The sequence below is a fragment of the Mus caroli genome, unplaced genomic scaffold (genome assembly GCF_978045245.1).
Source record: "Mus caroli unplaced genomic scaffold, Mus_caroli_1 scaffold_18, whole genome shotgun sequence".
NCBI lineage: Eukaryota > Metazoa > Chordata > Mammalia > Rodentia > Muridae > Mus > Mus caroli.
The window spans coordinates 90,885,647-90,907,569 of NW_028227273.1; the positions used below are offsets into that span (position 1 = coordinate 90,885,647).

At 39.3% G+C, this 21,923-nt stretch overlaps 1 protein-coding gene across 6 annotated transcripts in view; it reads right to left on the minus strand.

Moving 5' to 3' along the window:
- The window catches only part of Scaf8 (SR-related CTD associated factor 8), a 178,982-nt gene that overhangs the window by 138,860 nt on the left and 18,199 nt on the right, over window positions 1-21,923 (minus strand). For all 6 annotated transcript variants that reach the window (XR_003835293.2, XM_029471345.2, XM_029471346.2 and 3 more), the window contains exons 2-3: window positions 11,534-11,617; window positions 8,273-8,317 (exon numbers count right to left, since the gene is read on the minus strand). Coding sequence is in view for 5 of the 6 variants with exons in the window: in XM_029471345.2 (XP_029327205.1) it covers window positions 8,273-8,317; window positions 11,534-11,617 (129 nt within the window). In the remaining variant the exon portion in view is untranslated. The remainder of the gene's footprint in view (window positions 1-8,272; window positions 8,318-11,533; window positions 11,618-21,923) is intronic.

The window sequence follows — 21,923 nt, forward strand, 5'->3', positions numbered from 1 at the left end:
CAGTTGCTGAAAATAGAGCCCAGGGCCCCTGCAAAAGCACTATCAACCAGAGCCATCTCTCCAGCCCCAAGAAAACTTGCTTTTAAAACACGTTAACTAAAACAAAATCACAACCACAAAGGAGGATGTACTTCTAGGTATAATTAGGTCCAGTATTGCACTCAAATTTATTTTCTTGAAATCACTGAACAACTAACATAAAACACTTCCTGGGACTCCACATATTTAGAATACTGCACAAACCCTGCACAGATCTGTAAATACAGCTTTCCTTTTTTAAAAAGTTTCTTGTTGGGGGTTGATACTCTGCTATGTATTGTAATGCTAAATTCCGTACCACAAGGTCAAGGTCTACTTGAGAATTCTCAAGTTTACAAGCTTTTGTTGTGCAAACCTTGTTTCTTGATTCAAAACTACAGGCTAAATAAAATTGGCTACAACCAATTACTGGAGGGATTAGAGGTGGGTGGGTTTGGAGTGACCTGGTTGGGGGGTGGAGAAGAGTGAGAACTGAGGAGAGGCCAGGAGAGGGAAAAAGGAAGAATGAAAGAAGCTGCCATGAGGCAAGAGTAGCCATGAGCACGTGGCCAGAAGAAACAGCAAGTATCTGGGGTTCACTGCTGGGGAGGTAGCAAGGGAAGCAGTTAGAAGAGTAGATTTGGGGTTATCCCAATAATTGTAAAAGTCAAATAACCATACACAGTCTGAGCCTCACTTATTTGTAAGTTAGCCAGGGATAATCTTAAATTGGTTGTACTACAGTTTCTTGTTTTAAAGTACACATTTTAAAATACATTTTAAAAGTTTTACATATAAGTGAAAAATAAAATCCTTAGGCCCCCATTTAATGCTGTTTACAACCAACCCAATGAATAATTTAACCCTGTGAAAAGTCTAGTGGATACTTAATACGGTCCTCCAGATTTCCTTACTGCTCTTTATCAAGAGAAATTTAAACACTTATTCAAAGAAACTGTTTCTAGAGTTTTTCTTTTTCTTTTTTCCTTTTTCCGCTATTAAGTGTTTGCCATAGTCCACAAAAGGTGGTAAGGTGATAATAAGGGTGCTGTTTGAACATTTATTATCTTAAGAAACTGAAAAGTCAAAATAACACCTGTTTAAAGGTTGCTCTTTTTGAAAGCCTGAAGTTTCTCCTCATGCCTACCCACCCTGGTACTTCCCTTAAGTTCATGTATCTGGCCAAAACTATATTCCTTAAGCACTCACATAGCTCCCTATCCAAGCAATACATTTCAGAAAAAAGAATTTTAACTTAATGAAAATGAAATCCACTTGGTTAAAAAGAAAATATGCCCACTGTTACATATTAAATAATGATTTACTGACCCCATGTTAACATTTAAATAATCTAACATAATGGATTTTTCAGAAAGAATTAAAAGTTAGGATTTGCAAGTTGCTAATGAGACACTGAATAATAAGCAAAACAAGTTATCAATGTGGTTTTTAAAGAGTATTTTCCTTTGACTTACAGCAAACTCTGATGACAAATTCCCAATGCATTAGTGCCCACCCCAAACAGCTACCTCCAGGAGCACTGAGGACTAAGGCTTCAGAAGGGCAGCAGCCCTTGAGACAAGCAGCACAGCACCCAGACAAATTCTTCCTCCACCATCAAAGGCCACATGAACACACTGCAGGCAGTTTCTCACACTACTTTATGACATCTTAGCACACATAGAAAAGCAAAATATTTTAATGGTTTTAAATAATTTAACTCTAGGTAAATAAATCATAGATACTTAAAAATTTTCAAAAATTCTCTCAGACTGAAAGTAAGATTTCTAAGCCTCCCCAACATTTTAAATCTGAATTATTTTGTTGTTGATGGCGTGGTTTGTTTGTTTGCTTTTAAGACCCAGTCTCAGTATGATGCTGGACAGGGCTGGGAGCTCATGATCATGAGTTACATCTCCTGAGTAGCTGGGATTTTAGGGATGCACCATCACGCCTCACCTCTGAACAATTTACCATGTTAAATTAGCTGAGACACCATCTTCAAAAATATTCCAGTAACTTTCAACCTCTCATGCTGCAGAAAAACACTCTTATTAAGAGAAAGGTAAAGGGTTAGAGAGATGGCTCAGCAGTTCAGAGCACTGACTGCTCTTACAGAGGTCATGAGTTCAATTCCCAGCAATCACAGGGTGGCTCACAACCATCTAATGGAATCCAATGCCCTCTTCTGAGAAAGAGGCAGGGGGAGGGGGATAAGGACAGAGTGACTATACCTTTAACTGTACTTGTTAGATTTGAATTATGTCCAAGTTGGCATCTGCAGCTAGCTATGTCAGTCAGGGTTGTCTGACAAGAGATCTCTTTAGGCAAGTTCAGCACCATTCTATGTAACATGTAAATACATGTCACTTGGTAATTCCATTCAAACGAGCTGCTGCTTTCACATATCAAAAGTCACCATTAAGGAAAACAAAAGGAGACTGGGGAAAATACAAGTGGCTATACCTGCACATAACTGAGTGATGCTGCTGGTGGCTATCCCAGGGTACAGTTAGGGCGACACCATGTGGGAAATTCTTCTTCTGTATATCTGAAAAGCTGGTCTATGAACTGTCAAAGTTTAGTGGTATAAAATTTGAATTTTGGGCAACTTTAGCTGTGCTGTTAATTTTGGAAGTATTATCCATGTGTGTTTGGTTATAGAAACTAATATTCTGTAAATAATTAAAAACAAAAGTCATGCTTATTTTAGCAGCAATCAAGGACAAAGCAAAGCCTGGCTGTGCTTACCTGGGCAGACAAATGCAAGAGATTAGAAAGAGGCAGCCAGCTTTAGTTTTACTACAAGAAATGAATAGCAATTACACAAGTCTTGTCCTTATAAAAACATAGCCGTGTGTCCATGACCACTTTCTGTATATGTACATATGTACTTCATAATAAAAAATAAAAGCATTAGGCAAAAGCATCCCATCATAACTAAGTAGGACAAAGTGTATATGAAATATAAACTGAAATAGTGTGGCATTTAGAACTTACCAAAATGAAGGCAAAGAAATTTTACTAAAAATTATGTGTGGACAAGGAACCTATGGAAGGACTTCCTTTCAAATTACCTAAATGCCCCGATCTTTGTGCATCCATCCAAGGGTGAAGACTATGTATACAATCAAAGTCAATCTTCACTAAGACTGGATGATACATAAAAATGTACACATCTAAACGGGGAGAACAAAAGTAACTACAACACTTGTTCAAAAAAGATTACCATTCTCTCTGAGAGAATAGCAAAGGGTGGAAAAAGAAAAGTAGCAAAGGATGACCAACTAACTGCTTTAGCTTCATTTTCACACATACTTGTAGGCTGAAGTTAAGTACACACCCTGGTGTCGCAGAGTACCAGAGCTCTGGTCCCTGTACACGAACTAGTAGCCACAACTGGTCCTAAGTGCAGCTTTAGAGATCCAATGCCTCTGGGCTCTAAACACATGCACAAATGTGGCATACAGAAACAGACACATGCATGCATAATTAAAAAATAAAAACAGGTACTTGCATAAGATCAAGGTTTCTGGAGGAGTATTTCATGGCAAGAGTATTTGTCATAATTTTCTTGTTTCCCATGTCTGCCTCATGAAAATGACAAGTGAGTCTCTTTGATTACTGACATAACCGTAAGGAAATTTAAAGGTTAGTAAAAGCCCAAAGAATTCAACTTAGGCAGTAACAGTAAGTTGACAGACTATTATCAGAACCTAGAAAGAACACATGTAGGCCTAATGGTAGCTAATAGTAGCTACAATAGCACTAAATGCCTCTCACTAAAACAGAGCATCCAGACTTCATTAAAACACAGAATGCTGAGTGACAGCCCCCTGGACAAAAGAGGCAAATGAATTCGTGGCAGTTATATAAAATGGTAAGCTTCATGTGGACAAAAAGGAGCTTGACTAACCATAAAAATTCCAGGAATGGAGCTAAACAGACTTCTCTAGTGCATTTCAAACTGGTAAGTAGCACAATGGTTAGGTATAGATAATAGAGAAGTCATCAAATCATGGGATCTCCAATTCAAAATTAATTTTGTAATTCACAATAACGAATGTAAGTTGATTTTTTTTTTTTTGTAATGCAAACACAGGGGTAATATAAGAGCTAACTCGAATAGTACTGCTAAAAGTTATAGGTCCTTAGTGTCTGATGTTCTTTGCTTCAGTCTTATAAGAGTAGATAGGATGGCCAGATGGCTCAGCCAGTAAATGCATCTGCCACCAAGCCTGAGTTTCATATGCAGGCCCCACCTGATAAAACTGACTCCAGCAAGTTGTCCTCCTCTCCACCTATACTGTGACACACACACTCACACACAAGTAACTATGTAAGTGTGTAACTTAAGAAAGCAGAGTTATCAGAACACACACTGTTTTCTGGCTGCAGTATTCTAAGCAGCTGTCCCATAAGAAGTCAGCTTTAATGTTAACTTTTCATTTGTCACCCTCATCCATCATTCTATCTATGGAATTTTAATGACTAACATATAGAGCACCATACATAACATCAAGTGGTTACCATAACAGAAACATTATCACCCCACCCCACCCCAAAAAATGAAAACCTGCATTTACCCCACAACTAGAACATGAAATGTTCTCAGCCACTTTATCTGGAAGTCAAAAGGGACTGAGATGCTTGTCAGTGTGTGAATGCTTAAGCAGTGGGACAATCGACAGAATCGAGGCAGAAAACAAAAGGGAGGGAACTACTTCATGCATAGAATCGAGCTAGTACTCAAGAGTGACGCTGAGCTCAGAACTACCACAAAAGGCTAATTCTACCTGCCTAACATTCTCTATAAAGTTAAGCCAGTAATGTATTGGTTTTAAAATTTTGGGATTTTTGGATTTTTAGATTAGGTATATTCTGTTGTCACCCAAAATAACTGAAAGTTACAAGCAATCTGTGTTATTAGGGCATGTTGTTCACTGACCTAATAACACATGAGTTATTACTCTAAGATTAAATACTCCATAGCTCAGTCTATAAACGATATAAACAAAGCACCTCACTTCTCCCCAGGCTAGCTTCTTCACCTGGACTGGAGAACAGTCTTACTGAGTCTTCCCCACATCCTCAACTATCTATCTTACTTGATCAAACACACTTCCACCGCAATCCCATCCACCAAGAACCATTTATCTCTAAGGTTTTTTTTTTTTTTTTCCATGAAACCTGACTACTATGCAAACTGACTTCTCTATGAGGAGCTAAATTCTCAACCTGGACCTGGAGGAAATGCACATCTCAGGCTCGTCCCCAAATTCACAGTGACAATGCATTCCAGCAACATTCCCTATACATTTCCCACACAGTCAGATTGAAGAGTGCTGGCTGTGACATTAGACCCTTTAAGAAGTCTTACGCTTTGATGTTGGCGACTGGTTTGCTGTAGATCGCTTTTATCATGTTTAGGTATGGGCAGAGAGGCCCCTTGGTCTTAGTCTTGCAAACTTTACATGCCTCAGTACAGGGGAATGCCAGGGCCAAGAAGTGGGAGTAGGTGGGTAGGGGAGTGGGGGGTGGGGGATGGGGGACTTTTGGGATAGCATTGGAAATGTAAATGAAGAATAATAATTAAAAAATGAAAAGAAAAAAGTATTCCGCTGGTGGAAGTGTTTAGTCACTAAGGCTGCACTTTACAATTTGATTTCCTTTAAATCTTATCTTTATCTAAACTACTCAATCCCAAAAAGATTAACCAGTATTTTATAGAGAAAACAAGATCTTTAAAAAAGGAAAAGGGCGCTGACAAGATTTTGCTGAAAGGACCCAAATATAGCTGTCTCTTGTGAGACAATGCCGGGGCCTAGCAAACACAGGAGTGGATGTTCACAGTCAGCTATTGGATGGATCACAGGGCTCCCAATGGAGAAGCTAGAGAAAGTACCCAAGGAGCTAAAGGGATCTGCAACCCTATTGTTGGAACATGATGTACTAACCAGTACCCCGGAGCTCTTGTCTCTAGCTGAATATGTATCGAAAGATGGCCTAGTCGGCCATCACTGGAAAGAGAGGCCCATTAGACTTGCAAACTTTATATGCCCCAATATAGGGGAATGCCAGGGCCAAAAGAATGGGAATGGGTGGGTAGGGAAGTGGGGGGCGCTATGGGGGACTTTTGGGATAGCATTGGAAATGTAATTGAAGAAAATATGTAATAAAAATATTAAAAATTTTAAAAAAAATGGAAAAGGGGGTGGAAAGATGGCTCAGTGCTTAATTAAGAACATATACTGCTCTTCCAGCACCCATATGACAGCTCACACGTGGCTATAGCTGCAGCTCCAGGAAATCTGATGTCTTCTGTCCACCGTGAATATCAGTCACAACACAGTACACACACTTACATACATGCAAGCAAAACACTCATACACATAAAAATTAAATAAGAAACTATAAATTAAAATTTTTATTTTCTTTAACTTTTATTTATTTAATTATTTAATTTGGTAGTATAGAATAGAGTTTATTTGGGGGATGGGAAGGGGAGTTGAGAAGGGAGTACAGGAACAGAAAGAAAGGAGACCAGCCACAGCACTTTTATTTTTTGGTTTGTGAGACATAGTCGCTATGGTGTTGGCCTGAGACTCACAGAGATCCAACTGCCTCTACTAAATGCTAGCATTAAAGATTTATACCACCACACCCAGCTAAATTAATCTTTGTTAAAAGAGGGACAGAAACAAAAATAGGTTATCAATTCTTCAAGACAACCCAATTTAAAAACACATCTGATTTTGGTCCTGTCACTGTCCATAATAAACTGCAACCTTGCTAAATGTTAATGCCAAGTATAAGTCAGTAAAATGTAAGTTTATTAGGTATAAGTCTTAAACAGACTTAAACAGACAATAGCACAAAGAACTACGAGGAGACGCTGAGACTCTAATAAAAAAGTTCATGTGCTAGAAAGTTTTGTGTCAACTTGGCACAAGCTACAGAAAGTCATCTGAGATGAAAGAACTTCAATTAAGAAAATGCCTCAATAAGTCCAAGCTGTAGGCAAGCCCTGTAGGGCATTTTCTTAATTAATGATTGATAGGGAAGAGCCCAGTCCATTGTGGGCGGTGCCATCCTGGCCTGATGGTCCTGGGTTTTATAGGAAAGCAGGAGCAAGCCATATGGAACAAGCAGCACCCCTCCCTGGCCTCTGTATCAGCTCCTGCCTCCAGTTTCCTGCCCTGCTTTCAATCATGTCCTGACTTGACTCCCCACTGATGATGAGCAGTGCAGTGGAAGCAGAAGCCCACTAAGCCCTTTCCTCCCCAAGTTGCTTTGGTCATGTTGTTTCATTAGAGCAATAATAATCGTAAGCTAAGAATGCAAGACCATTCATTTCAGCTTTTACCTGCCTTGTTTCCTCTGGGAAAAGCTAGAAGGTCTATAAAATAAGATGTAGCACTGCTTAATGCACTGGTGGCTCAGACAAAATAAATGAGGATAACAATAGCTGGGAGATGATAATTTAACTCATATTTAACATAGACACAGAGTTGCTCTCTAGCTTAAAGTGACTAGAGAGAACAATTTGTAACATTTGGGGGGGGGGGAATCAATCATAATGACTTATGATCTCTTTCCAAGAGAGAACAAATTTAACAAAAATATATACCTAAAGCTTACCATTTTCATGTGTATCAAAACAGTGCTTTCATTTTATTTCTCAATCAGAAATAAAACAACTGGAGTTACTTTTTGTCTAGAGAAGGAACCTGGCATAGTCTGGATGGGCATCTACTTGGCTGAGCCCAACCATAGCTTGCTGTCCTGACCATCTTCCTCCTACCTGGACAATGTCACGGACTACACTCTGCACTGTGTGCTTACACAATCCTACTTTACCAAGTGCTGGACTACACCTCCAGCTCCTAGAGTTCCTTTTTATGAGTCCATTAAAAGAACTTAAACTCAAAACATTTAATTTAAAGGAGAATATTAAGGGTTGGAGGATGGCTCAGTGGTTAGGAGAACAGCACTTGCTGCTCTTGCAGAGGACATGGGTTCAGGTCCCAGCACATATGGTCAATCATGGCCAACTCCATTTCTAGGTGATCCAGTACACACTTGGTACACAAACATACAGGTAGGTAAAACACTCATACACATAAAAAAAATACGTTTTAGGTTAAATCACATCCTTAAAAATAAAAAACTAATAAATAAATGAGAACATAAGCGTCAATACAAATCACGGCCCACTGAGCCCAGGTATTAAAGAGCGTATGTATGTACTTACTTTCTGAATGAATTTCTCAACACTTTGTACCACATGTTTATAAAACTGTAGAAAAAGAAAAAGAAAACATGATTCTAAAATCAGTTTGCTAGATTAACGTTTTCTGATAACCACAGGCTTAAGAAGAACTCCAAAGATCCATTAAGATAATAAATTTTAGTCAAACTTTTGGGATTCACATAATTCACCCTTACAGGAAACTAGCTCTTACATTGAATTTTTAAAGTAATCCTCTGAAGCACTTATGCACAGTGAATGTATCTAAAGTGTGTTACATAGAACCATTCTAGCTGGTCAGGGTAGTACATGCCTATAATCCCAGCATCAGGGAGGCTGAAACTAAGTGATGACAAGCTGGGGCAAATTTCAGCTATACAGTGAAACCTTGTCAAAAAACAAAAACAAAGGAATCTTTATGAAAGCACACTTTGACAAGTTGTACTGACAGCAAAGTACTGCTCACTGACAAACATTATGCTCTTTCCAGAGAAGAAAAAGTACCCACGTTCTACAGTGTCATTTTAATACCTAAATTAAGGACAATACTAGAAAAAGCAAGTAACTCTAACCAGTTAAAAAGCAAGTAACTCTAACCATTAATAAATGTGAGAGTCTGTTTCAACTGTAAACAGAGGAAGAATTTATGTACGTGCTAACAGTACATACAAAATTAAATGAGCTGCTTTCAATTATGAAAACACTTAGTTCAACATAAACCTGAAAGTAAATAGGATAGAAATTATGAACAACAAAATTTTAGTATGTAAATGGTAATGCCATGATTAGAACATTTCTCTTTTGAAGAACCTGAATTATACTTCCAGTCTCATGACTTCTGCTTTACAAAGGATAACCCCTGTCCTTAGACTGAAGAGACATGAAGAACTAAAGCTATAACACTGAAATGTATAAATGGGGTGACTGTAGCATATTAGCATAAAAGTACTTTATCCAAATAAAATTCCTATATATGATCTCAACACACTATGGTTTGGGGTGCTAAGAAAAGTCTACATTTTTAGGAGATTTAAATACAAGTATTAGGGACTGTTACCATTAATGACATCTGAAAGTCTTGGGGTTGCATGCATGTGTGCGTGAATGTGAATGCCCTGGATCTTAGACAAAAGGCTGACAGGTGATATGGGAGTAGAAATAAAGAACAAATAATTACTGACTGATGGAGCCAAGGGGTAAAACAGTGCTTATCAGAATCTACAACTTTTCCGAAACTAGATTTTTTAAAGGTGGTAATAATACACCTAACAATACAGTACACTGTAGAAATTGAGTTACTCTCAATTGACAAAAACCCCAATTCAAACTCTATACACTATTCATGTCTACTATTTTCTTCTGACATCTGAAAATAATGCTAGAACCTACACTTCATTGAATCTTTTAATTTAACAAGCACTCTGCTCAACAGCTTTTCATGAATTATACCAATTACTAATTTTTCAGACTAGTACTGTTGGTATTAACATACATGTTTACATATTCTTAGGACCATGATCCAAATAATCAGATCACTGGAGATGGTATAAACTACAAGAGAATATGTATACAAGAAAGCTTGTGCACACCAGACCTATCCTATCAGATGCACTTAAAACAGACAAACTAACTAACTTCTTTCAGAATTTTTGGGCTTAAATGTGCTTGTCACCATCTTTATAACTCATCTTTGATTCTTTTCTTGTTTTTGTCTTTTTTTTTTTTTACATAAAAATATGGGGGTTTACATACGTACTCACACAAATACACACACAAGTAAAGACTGGCAAGATGGCTCATCAAGTAAATGTGCTTGTCACACAAGCCTCACTGACTAAGTTTGGTCCCTGGGACCCACACAAAAGAAAAGAATACCTGCAAGTTTTTCCTCCGATCTCTAAGCAGGTGTTGTGCAGGGCACATGGGCCTGCACATGCACATACACACAGACACAAACTTTAATTTTTTAAAACTTTACAAAGATTCAAGTGAATTTCTACGGATTGCAGATACTAATAATTAGAAATGCGTTAGTTAATATGTTACTATATTTCAAAAGATAATTTACTAGCTTCTGGGTCTAGTTAGAGCTAATGTTTAATCACTAAATGTTCATGTTAGTACTTAATTAGAAGCAATCATTCAGTTTTAAGATCATTGCTGGAAGGAAGTCTTAGATCAGAAGACAAGAAATTATATATGACTGAACTTGGAAAGATTTTTTAAAACAAATCATGTGTTCATCTCCAGAGAGTCCAACCTTTCCTTGTGGTTCCAGGGTATGGATGAGTTAACAGGCTCAAAACTCACTGCATCAGAGCAATGCATAACTTCCCATGGTCTCTTCCTAAAATTCAAGTGCTTTATTCACTAGGAAGCCCAATTAGTTTTCATGACTTGTTTTCAGATCTATATACAACCAATAAGAGAAAAAAACCAATATACCAATTTTATTTCCAAGTCTCTTATGTAGTTATATTTAAGACTTTGCAGTCAGTGTAGTGACACACGCCAGTATTGGAACCCCTTTACTCTATGATGTAGTTATATATCCAAACACATACCTGTATGGTAAGGAAAATGCTTGTTTCAAAAATTATAAAAGATTGTTTTCTTTTTGGCTTTTTTAAAGGTTTTTTTTTTTAGGCTTACTTACTTAATTTTCTGTGTATGAGTGTTTTCCCTACATGTACATGTATGAACCAGGTATGTGCCAGTCTAACTAAATAGTTTATTTTCCTGCTGTTGTGACAACATCCTAATGAAAGCCAACGCAATACAGTTCTAGGTCAGTCTGTCATGTTGCATAGAGTGACAAGTTAGAATTTAAAGTAGCAGCAGCAACAACAACAACAAATGGTGGATGCCTGCTGCTACTCTACTCCAAGCTCTGTTTATACAGGCCAGGATGCTAGGTAGAGAACAGTTCCACCATCCAGCGTGGACAAGCTTTCCCACCTCAATGAGGTAATTAAGGTAATTCCCCACAGGCATACCCCAAGCCCATCTCCCAAGTTGACAATTTAATACCCACAGACTATCTCAAAAAAGGGGGGGTGGGGAAGAACACAATGCAGGAAGATGCCTGATACATCTACAGGACTCTATGCATGGCATATGCACATATTCTCATTCTCTCTCTCCTTACTCTCTCTCTCTCTCTCTCTCTCTCTCACACACACACACACACACACACACACACACACACAAGGGTTATTTTCTTTTAAAAAGACACAAAAGTAAAAAGTAGAATTTGTTACTCACCTTAATAGCTTTGATGGCTGCCTTTGTAATCTGGGTCATTTTTGCTTTAGAAATGGGTGGCTTATAGTCATTCAGTGAATACAACTGAAGGAAAGAGAAAAGCAAATGTTAAGTATATCACAAGTGCCTCCAAGCAACCATGAAACTACTAGAATTTCCATTTTTACATTCTCAATGAATCTTTTAAAACATCTTTAAAAACAAAAAAAAGTCAAGCTCAACAACACTAAGTATGGGGAGTGGGCAACTACAATCAGCTAAGACCTCACACTTGCTCTAGTGTAGTAAGTCAGAGGAAGAATGTAAAACTCACACACTAAGAATGCATGCAAATGCCAAATGGTGGGACAACTCTGCTGAAGAGCTGGCAATGTGGCTCAGTGGGGGGAGGGGATTGCCACCAAACCTAACAACAATCTGAGCTCATTCCCCCAGGAAGGACCTCTTCCATCTAACAAGTTGTCCTTCCACAGGCTCGCTATGGCATGTATATGCCTCCTCCCTGACACATGCACACTAAATGTACAAAACTAAAATACAACAGCGTGGCACTTCTCAACAGATACTAAGTAGTTACCACATGATCTAGCAAACTCTACTCCCAAATCCACACCTAAATGAGCTAAAAATAACCATTCACTTTACACTTTGTGTCTCTGATGCTGAACGTGGTGACAGACACCCTTAATCCCACCCAGTACTTGGGAAACAGAGGCAGGCTGATCTCTGTGAAACTGAGGTCAGCCCGTTCTACATAAGCAAATTCCAGAACAGGCCAGCTAGGGCTATATATAGTGAGACTCTGCCTCAAAAAAGAAAAAAAATATATTCATATAAAGTCGGTCAAAAACTCACTAAAGGCCAGGCATGGTAGTGCACGCCTTTAATCCCAGCATTTAGGAGGCAGAGGCAGTCGAATTTCTGAGTTCGAGGCCAGCCTGGTCTACTGAGTGAGTTCCAGGGCAGCCAGGGCTACACAGAGAAACCCTGTCTCGAAAAACCAAAACAACTCACTAAAAAAGTAGCAACAACCCAAATGACATGAAGTGATAGTATGTGTTATATGTATTAACTGAACTGTCAACCATAAAGAGGAATTAGATCCTTAAATATATAATACAAATGAATCTTGGAAACTGTTTAGGGAGAGGTGATATGTCTCATTTCTGAGTTCGAGGCCAGCCTGCTCTACAGAGTGAGTTCCAGGACAGCCAGGGCTGTACAGAGAAAACCTGTCTCGAAAAACAAAACAAAAAACCAAAACAAAACAAAAAGAAAAGAAAAAATTGGATGTAGCTCAGTGGAAGAACACTTGCCTAGCATGCTTCAGGCCCTAGGATGAATTCCAGGCACTGGGCAGATGGGGGAAACTTAGGATTAGCAGTTCTTTTGAAGGTGAAAAAAATATTCTAAAGTTAATTGTAATTATGGCTGCACAATGTGGTGAATAACCCAAAATGACCATATTGAGGTGGCTGACTTTATTGTGAAGTTGATCACAATTAAGCTTTTTAAAGCCAGGCATGGCAGTGCACACCTCTAAGCTCAGCAATTGAGAGACAGATGTAGGTAGGTCTAGGAGTTTGAGAAAAAAGCCTGGTCCATATTGGGTGTACCAAGTTAGCTACGGATATACAGTGGGCCTTAATGAAAGGAGAATCTCAAGGTATCTAATGGTTCAAAACAATCCACCTCTTGATCTGGTTTAAAACTCCTCATATAATGCTCAGAGAGAAAATAGTTTAAAAGACAGGGCAGAAAAATTAGACAATAGAGAACTGCAGTTAAATGAAAGCTAGCTAAAACTTCTGTTGTGTTCAGTGACACTATGGTGAAGACAGTATTTAAATGTCTATTCTAAACGTTACAACATATACCAGTCTAAATCACCCATGACCCACCTGGAGAACACTTAAATAAATAAGGCAAGTTCTCTTACCACAGTTATAGTCATCTTAAAAAAAGAAAACAAAATCACCACTCCCATCACCCCTTCCAATAGTTAAGAACTTCCCTCTGGGCAAAACAAAACTGTGCATTTTTTAAGGCACTGGCTGCTTCCATCAGCCAGGTCGGCCTCCTCTCCTCTGTTTTTGGCTCTTGCACTCTTCTCAGGTCCACTTAAAATGAGACTTATTCTCTCTAGTCTGTTCAGATACTTTCTCCCTGGGCCTGCCCACTAGTTAACATGTACCTCTCTCTAAACCACCAATGAGGAAGGCTTTTATAATCCCCAGTGCCAAGCTTCTCTTTATGTCTTCACAGTCTCACCAGTCACCTTTGAAATCATTAATCTGCCTGATTATGTCTAATATTTGATTTTTCAAAAAGAACTACTACAAAGGTAAAGGTAATGGTGACTGACACTAATAAGCAATATTAAGTTAAGTGGCTCAGTGGTTAAGAGCACTGCTCTTGCAAAGGTCCGGAGTTCAAATCCCAGCAACCACATGGTGGCTCACAAACATCTGTAATGAGATCTGACACCCTCTTCTGGTGTGTCTGAAGACAGCTACAGTGTACTTACATATATAAATAAATCTTTGGGCTTGGAACAAGCAGAGCTGGAGTGAGCAGAGGTCCTGAGTTCAATTCCCAGCAACCACATGATGGCTCACAACCATCTGTACAGCTACAGTGTACTCATATACATTAAATAAATAAATAAATAAATAAATAAATCTTAAAAAAAAAAGTTAACTGGCTAACTACAGCCCAACTGTGATGCCAACAGAAAGCAATCTAAGATTCTAGTTAACATTACATACACCCTTTCTCTTCAGTATCCTCTGGAGTACCAACATGTTCTGCCTAGAAGAAGCAGGCCCAAACATACACTAAGAAGTCTGACTCCAAGTGTGGCAGTGGGGTGTAAAAAAGGGAGGCTGGGACACATTTGTGGGCAATATCAACAGAATAAAGTTACTCTTATGTGGCCAGGAGTGATAGTCCCAGCACTCAGGAGGCAGAGGCAGGTGAGTCTCTGTGAGTTTGAGGCCACCCTGGTCACAAAGTGAGTTCCAGGACAGCCAGGTCTACACAGAGAAACCCCATTCGGGGGAGGGGGAAAATGTTCTCTTGTTACACTTTAGAGGTTTCCAGGAGAGGCCAAGTTTGAACCTGGCCACACTAAGCTCCTTGGATCCCTGCCTCATGCAATCACAGGTACATAGTAAACACTCCTTTGCCAATGAGGGCTGTCACCTGAACAGAACCACATTCTAGAACCTCCATAGGAGCGAGCTAAGAGGACTTTCCTCTCTCAACTGTCTCATGCTGACAGAGTGTTGACTCGTGATGTGCAGTGATTCTATTAAATCATCACATCTGTTCAGCTCTATTTTTATAGCAAGACACCAATAAACTAACAACTGTCTTTGACCCAAAATAACCAAATTCTATAGTAAAAGAAGTCAGTAACAAAAACCAACCTTGGAATCAGAGTAATATCTTAATTACTTAATATCTTAAATGTGGTCTTTCTCTTTTTGATAAACAATATAATCTCACTAGAGAGCATTCTCCAACCTTCGATATACTGAGATTCATCACCCAATTTTTCATACTATCCATACTATTTCAAACAAAATTTTTAAAAACACTTTCATATCCTTGCTGATTTGATCCCAATTAATCCTATGGTTTTGGAAGAGCCTAACAGAATTTATTATAAGTCAGGTCCCAGAATTCTCAAGAGACATGTGGCTATACGTCAGTGTAGGTTTATCTGTGCCTTCAAGACTAAGAAGTCTAACCAAATGAATTAAGAGAAAGTATGAATCCAAAATAAAAGTAAATAATTCATCTCTTTCCAAAATAACCTTTCAGGGCTTTGAAAACACGGATCAATGTCTCTGAAATATCCAAAGACATCAGAAACCATGCATAAGTTCCTGCCAATACAATCTTGACACTTTCAAAACTGCATGCTGACCAGACATAATTGTTTCTTCCTCCTGTTCAGAAGACAGTAAATAACTTTCACAACAAGAACAAGGACAAGAAGCAACAGGTAAGAAATGTTGTCAGCTTCTAGAAAATGAAGTTAGTATCTGGTGAACCAAGGAAACCATGGCCATAGTACACACACCAATATAGCGCTGGACAAACACATCCTCCTAAGTAGTGGTCACACTACTTAGTCACAGGGAACCAACATCCCACCTGATTAGGGCAACAACTCACACTGTCTCAGATCCAACTATCAGTGGTATCAAAACTAGACGTGGTGACATGAAGACAAGTGCTGAAAGAACTTAAGTGTGAAGTAAAAACATTGTTCTTTGGGGAAACCAGGCAAAAACTTGTTTATATTACCTTAAAAACTGTATTTCACTGGGCAGTGGTGGCAGGCGCCTGTAATCCCAACACTTGGGAGGCAGAGGCAGGCAGTTTCTGAGTTCGAGGCCAGCCTGGTCTATAGAGTGAGTTCCAGGACAGCCAGGGCTATACAGAGAAGCTCTGTCTCAAAAAACAAAACAAAACAAAACAAAACAGCCACACAATTGTATTTCATTATTTATTCTAGTCCACTTGAACACCTACAATTTTCACAGTTCATTCTCTTCAAAATTCTTATCTTAAAGTCCCAGCCCCCACTATATTTAGATATAGGGTCTCTTTGGAGGTGATTAAATGATCTCATATGGATAGACAGCTCCACTCTCATGTGATTACTGTCTTGTACAAACTAGGCACTGCATGGCTTTTGCTCACACATACACAGTTCTTTCATGCACCCAAGCTCTTTCAGCAACCCATCCTTCCTTTCTTTGTGAGAAGGCAAGTATGTTCTCCCAGGAACTCATGGTCAGCACCTGGAGCCTTCACTGCCTAACCTCAAGAACTATGAAAAAAAGTATTTCCAATTGTTAAAGACACTATAAAAAATAGTTATATCAAACTTTCCTACCAATTAAAAGCATACTGTATCTGTTAAATTCACAAATCAATTAGAGCATTGAGAAAAAGAATAAAATATAGTTATAGCTCCTATGAATGTATGTCCTACAAATTGAAATTCCCTCCAGTAAAGAAAGGTGAGGATTTATCACATTCAGAAAATTCAACAGGCAAGATCCAGCGGTTAAGGAGATTCATAAACACATCAGACACAGGAAGCTCTAAGATCATGCTGGACAGGCCCTTCAATAGGCACAGCTACCTGTGAGCCCATGCTACCAAAACTAATCCTAATAAACTTACTGCTTCCTCCAGCTACATGAGTGCAACTGTTTGATCTGTCAACAGTGTCCTACCTGAGATAAAGGTGCTTATATATATCTTCCCAGGAATAGTCACACAAACACAACTGGTGCTCAAACAGACTACCATAACCAAAGTAAGACAAAGAGGAGACGTTCCACAGCCCCTGCAATGTATTGGCCTCTAATCTAGCAAGCGCACTCACACACACAAATAAGTAGAAAATATGGAAGGATGACATGAAGGTATTGATCTGCTGTTTGATATAACTAGTAAGAAGCTAGAGAAATACAAATCATATCTGTCCTTAAAAACCCTTACCAGATACATAGATTTGTAATGTAGGGTAAAAATTAAACGGTGAAAGAGATTGTGAAACAGAAGAGAAGACAGGAGGCCCAGTGAATTGGCTTCTGTGTAAAGGTCAGCAAGAACCTGACACCTTGGATCCACAAAAGAAGAAAGTTGAGAATTTATTCCATAAAATTGGTCTCTATGCTCCACACATCTACCCACACACATAGATCATGCATATACACATACTAAAGTATTTTTAAATTAAAAACGAAAGATACTTCTCAGATCTGACATTAAATATAGTATAGACAGATCTATTAACTTAGAATGTAGATCGGGCCCTTAACAATGAACCGTTACAGAAACTACAAAAAACAAGGATTGTAATCCATCTAAACTGTTTAAATTAGGATGGACTAGAAATTAGATTAAATTGATCTAACTAGAAATACAAAGAACTCCCTTGTTCTTTTTATAAACTTGTTCATGGGGCTATGGGACATGAGGCTAGATAAGCTCAGTCTGACAGCCAGGGGGAGGAGAAAGCAGACGATACCCACCCATCTGACCTTTAGCAAGGCTGCACCATCTGACAGTTGACAAAAATCAACCAATAGAGTGGCTCATGCAAGCCAGAGACGCTGCTCTAGTCTGTTAAGGGCCCGGAAAAATGAACAGGAAGCAAGGCAGACTAACATTGCTGAGGAAATCTGGGTGTGTGAGAGACTGACAGTATTCAATTCCAATTCATCAGGTCCTACAAGAGAGCTAAAAAGTTAACTCAGCAGGTACCTCACAACTGAAACGAGCTTCAGCAGCATCACTGAGCCACAGTGAGGAATGAGCATTAAGAGATGGAGTTCTGTGGATAGGAATGACTTCAGAGCTCGGTGTAAGGTGGAAAAGCTGCTGAAGCACTCAAGAGGAGAAACCACCAGGGCAAAACAGAGGGGTATGCCCTGGACATTTAACTTAAAATAAACATAACAACATATATGCTGAAGGGAAATTCCTTAAAAGGAAATGTCAGAAAGCCTGAGTGAGTCTCTGGAAGGCTTCAAAAGCCTGAGCAAGAGTTCACCAAAATAAAGAGTAAATGATACAATAGTATAGGTAAAGGGAAAAAAAAAAAAAAAGTCTTGGAAAGGAAGGGGAATTAGTGCCCTGGAATATGCAACAAATTATACTGTTCAACTAATCTTTCAACCTTTCAGCAGCCAGATGGGCCAATGAGAGACCACAGTGGCAGTCAAGGTAGGCAAAAATGTGGCCCTGCTTCTCCTGGCAAGCAGTTGCTAGACAACCCAACTGAGCTGTGAAAATATCTTTTATTAACCTGATGTAATCCTTGTTTTTGAAGTTTACTGTCTCCATCTAGGTCTACTCCTAGAAGCTTCTAGCCTCCACACCATCTTAGCTAGGCCTAGGATGTTTTCCAGCCTCTGAGACTTACTGCTTTCTTGTTTTCTCTGATCTTTGGCTGGCTAAACAACTCAGCTGTTCTGGCTAAATTCCCCTCCAAGATAACTGATTCAAACTCTCTCAGCCTTTGAATTGCTGTTTGGCCTCATACTAAGTTTGGCAATCTGTTCTAATTTTCAGGCTCCTTCTTTTCTGGCTCATTCTGTCTTCACCTCTGTTTAGCTTGTTCTTTTTCTACAGCCTGTCCCTGTACTGATAATACTGTCTCCTCTCTTTCTCTCTGCGCTGCTCTCTCTTAAGTCACCTCTCCTCTCTGTTCTTGTGAGAGTTGGGATTCTGTCAAATCTTTCTCTGATTTGTCACTTTGTCTGACACTCAGACATCACTTTCAAACTTGGCTGCTTTCTTCTACAAACTAATTTTACCTTCATTGTTTGTGATTAAAGGTATGAGGTAAGGCTGAGCTACACCACAACTAGAAACAGGTTTCCCAGTAAACAACACAATCTCAGGTTCACAGTTGTGCCTCCAACAGTGAGCCGGTGCAGGCAGAAGTGCATGGCACCCCCAGAAGCACTCTAGGGTAAAGACCAGGAGGGCTCAAGAAAACTGACTCCAACCACACTGCTGTAACTCATCACTGCTCTTTTGCCAGAACACGTGACACAATCTCCTCATGTCTCATGGAACTTGCTTGCTAAGCCATATTATTATTATTCTGCTATCTGCTGTATCCTAAAACCAACAGGACAGCCATGGATGTTCAAAGATCCTGCTCACCCTTTGTAAGAAGGTTTCGTTCATTATATAATACCAACCACTGAGTATCTCAGATTTAGAAAACATAGAAAGAACAAGGCTAATTAATTTAAATGAATACACCTTGTGTGAAAAAGAAAAATAAAACACTCACAGAAGGTATAGTGTTGTTATAATGAAAATCCCTTAGAATTACTGGCCAGAAAGCCCTGTCCCCATACTCTTTAAATCATAAAGGCAATGGTAACTAATGCCGGTTGTATGCACAAATTAGAATAAGTAATTCATCGTTGTCGTCTTCATCTTCTTCTCCTCTTTTTTTTTTTTTTTTTTTTTGCTAGCACAACACTGCAACACAGTCCTGGTTGCAGGACTTGAGAACTCCAACTGTTCATGAACTGGATGATACTTGCTCTCTCAGCTGACTTTCTGGAATCCATTCTACAACCTGCTGTGTAACTTGTCCCCAACAACCCTACTTGATTATGGACTCTGCACACTATGAAGATACTGGACAAGATATGTCTGCAGGTAAAATGGTACAGTGATGGATGGGACCACCTATTAACTTTAAAGCTACCGGCCCTTGAGGAAACCGTATCTGTTACTGTAAGCCAGGATAAAATGCTGTGGCTGGGGAAATCCCGGGCCTCAAAAGGCGACTGCTTCTGATGTGATCTGGGTTTGGTCCCCCCTCTGTTCAGGAAGAATATTCTTCTTTGCAGTCCACAGTGGCTGTTGCAGAAACTTACAACCATTCATACATACTAAACAGAAAGAAACACATCTGAGCCATTTCATTGGGGCTTAAGTCACCAAACACGTATATCCCCCCCTTTCCAAGCTTAGAGCACTACAAGAGGGAGCAGATAACATACTAAGATATAGAGGGAAAATGGAGTGCTTGGTGGAGTATTTCTTCAAACTCTGTGAGGTTCACCCAACACAAACACACAGAAAGCTCCAGGTTACTATAGTTTAAAGAATAGTGTAACCTACAAAAGCTATATATGTGTTGTACACTTTAGAAGATGAAATGTATAGTGTGAATATGTCTCAATAAAGCTGTTATCTAAAAACAAAAATAAAGCAAGGCATGGTGGTACACACTTTTAATCCCAGCACTCAGGAGGCACAGACAGGGGGAACCTCTGAGTTTGAGGCCTGCCTGATCTATGGAGAGAGTTCCAGGACAGCCAGAGCTACCACTGAAAAACCAAGGTTTGAAAAACAAACAAACAAACACTCAAAGCCTCAAAAAGCTCCAACTCTCATGAGGTCCTCCCCAAAGTTATGGAAGCAGTAAGCAACTACTGGGAGAAAACTTGGTGGAGCAGCCTAGAAGCTGGGCAGGCAACTCCAGGGTCCCAGCTATCAACCATGCTGTGGAGGACCTTTCAGTGACACAGCTGCCTTTAAGTCACCAAGTTCCAGTAAGTGACCTCAGTAAGTTCAGGTCACTGAGCCACACTTGGACACACTCCTCTCTCCCACATGCCTTACTTGAAGCAAACAGACATCTGTTCCTGACTCTTTGGGAGAAGTCACAAAAGATCTTTGTACATTTTTAAAAACAGATATCTTCAGTCACAAGAACCAACATTTCTCATGTCTCAACTCCCATGATAAAGATGAGATAAATATGGTTCATGTGGCTGTCATACTTAATGATTTTTGTCAAACAACTTCATAGTTATTTTATTTAGATCACTGACATTCTCTTAATTTTTCTCAAGAATTTTACTAAGAACACTTTAAAAGACATGTTTTAAAGAGTCATGGATGGGGCTGGAGCACCGACTGTTCTTCCAGAGGTCCTGAGTTCAATTCCCAGCAACCAAACCACCTGGTGGCTCAGAACCATCTGCAATGGGATCTGATGCCCTCTTCTGGTGTGTCTGAAGACAGGGACAGTGTACTCATATAAATAAAAATAAATAAATCTTTTAAAAAGAGAGAGAGAGAGAGAAAGAGAGAGCAAGCCAGGTGGTGGTGGTGCACGCCTTTAATCCCAGCACTTGGGAGGCAGAGGCAGGTAGATTTCTGAGATCAAGGTCAGTCTGGTCTACAGAGTCGAAAAAAAACAGAAAAACAAAAAACAAACAAACAAACAAACAAAGACTACTATTTTTCACGTATGGTAATTACCTAAAGATAACATCACAGTTTTTTAATACTACTTGAAAGGAAAATATTTTAGAATCTTAAGTTCAAAGTTGCATTTGTAGCAAAAAATAAACATCTTTCCCTATAAACATTACTCGAAGAACTATATTTAAGCCACAAAATTTCACGTACATAAGTTCTTTCAGTCAGCAAATGTGTGCCTCCATTCCAAATCCTTGGAATGAGAGGGCTAAAAGTACACAGCCTCTGGTCAAGATGGATGGAGGTGGAATACATGTTCCCTTCTGCAGCCCCTCTGACAGCAGCTGAAAAAACTCTGGGCTAAACAAAACTATACCTGGGGACTCAAAAGTAAAAGAGCAGGCCAGTGGAAGCCTTGGTGTGAAGCCTTAATTCTGGGCAGCGCAGGCTCAGTGAGGAGGCTATGTGTGACAGAGGGAAATTCCAGAGTGTTGGGTTCTCCTCCATCAGGCTCTGAATCCAGTGCTGACAAAAATCAAGGAGCAGTGCAGCCAATGTAAACAAAGGAACCAGCAGTGGCCAATCAGAAGAGCATGACAAGAGGATGCTGAGAGATGAG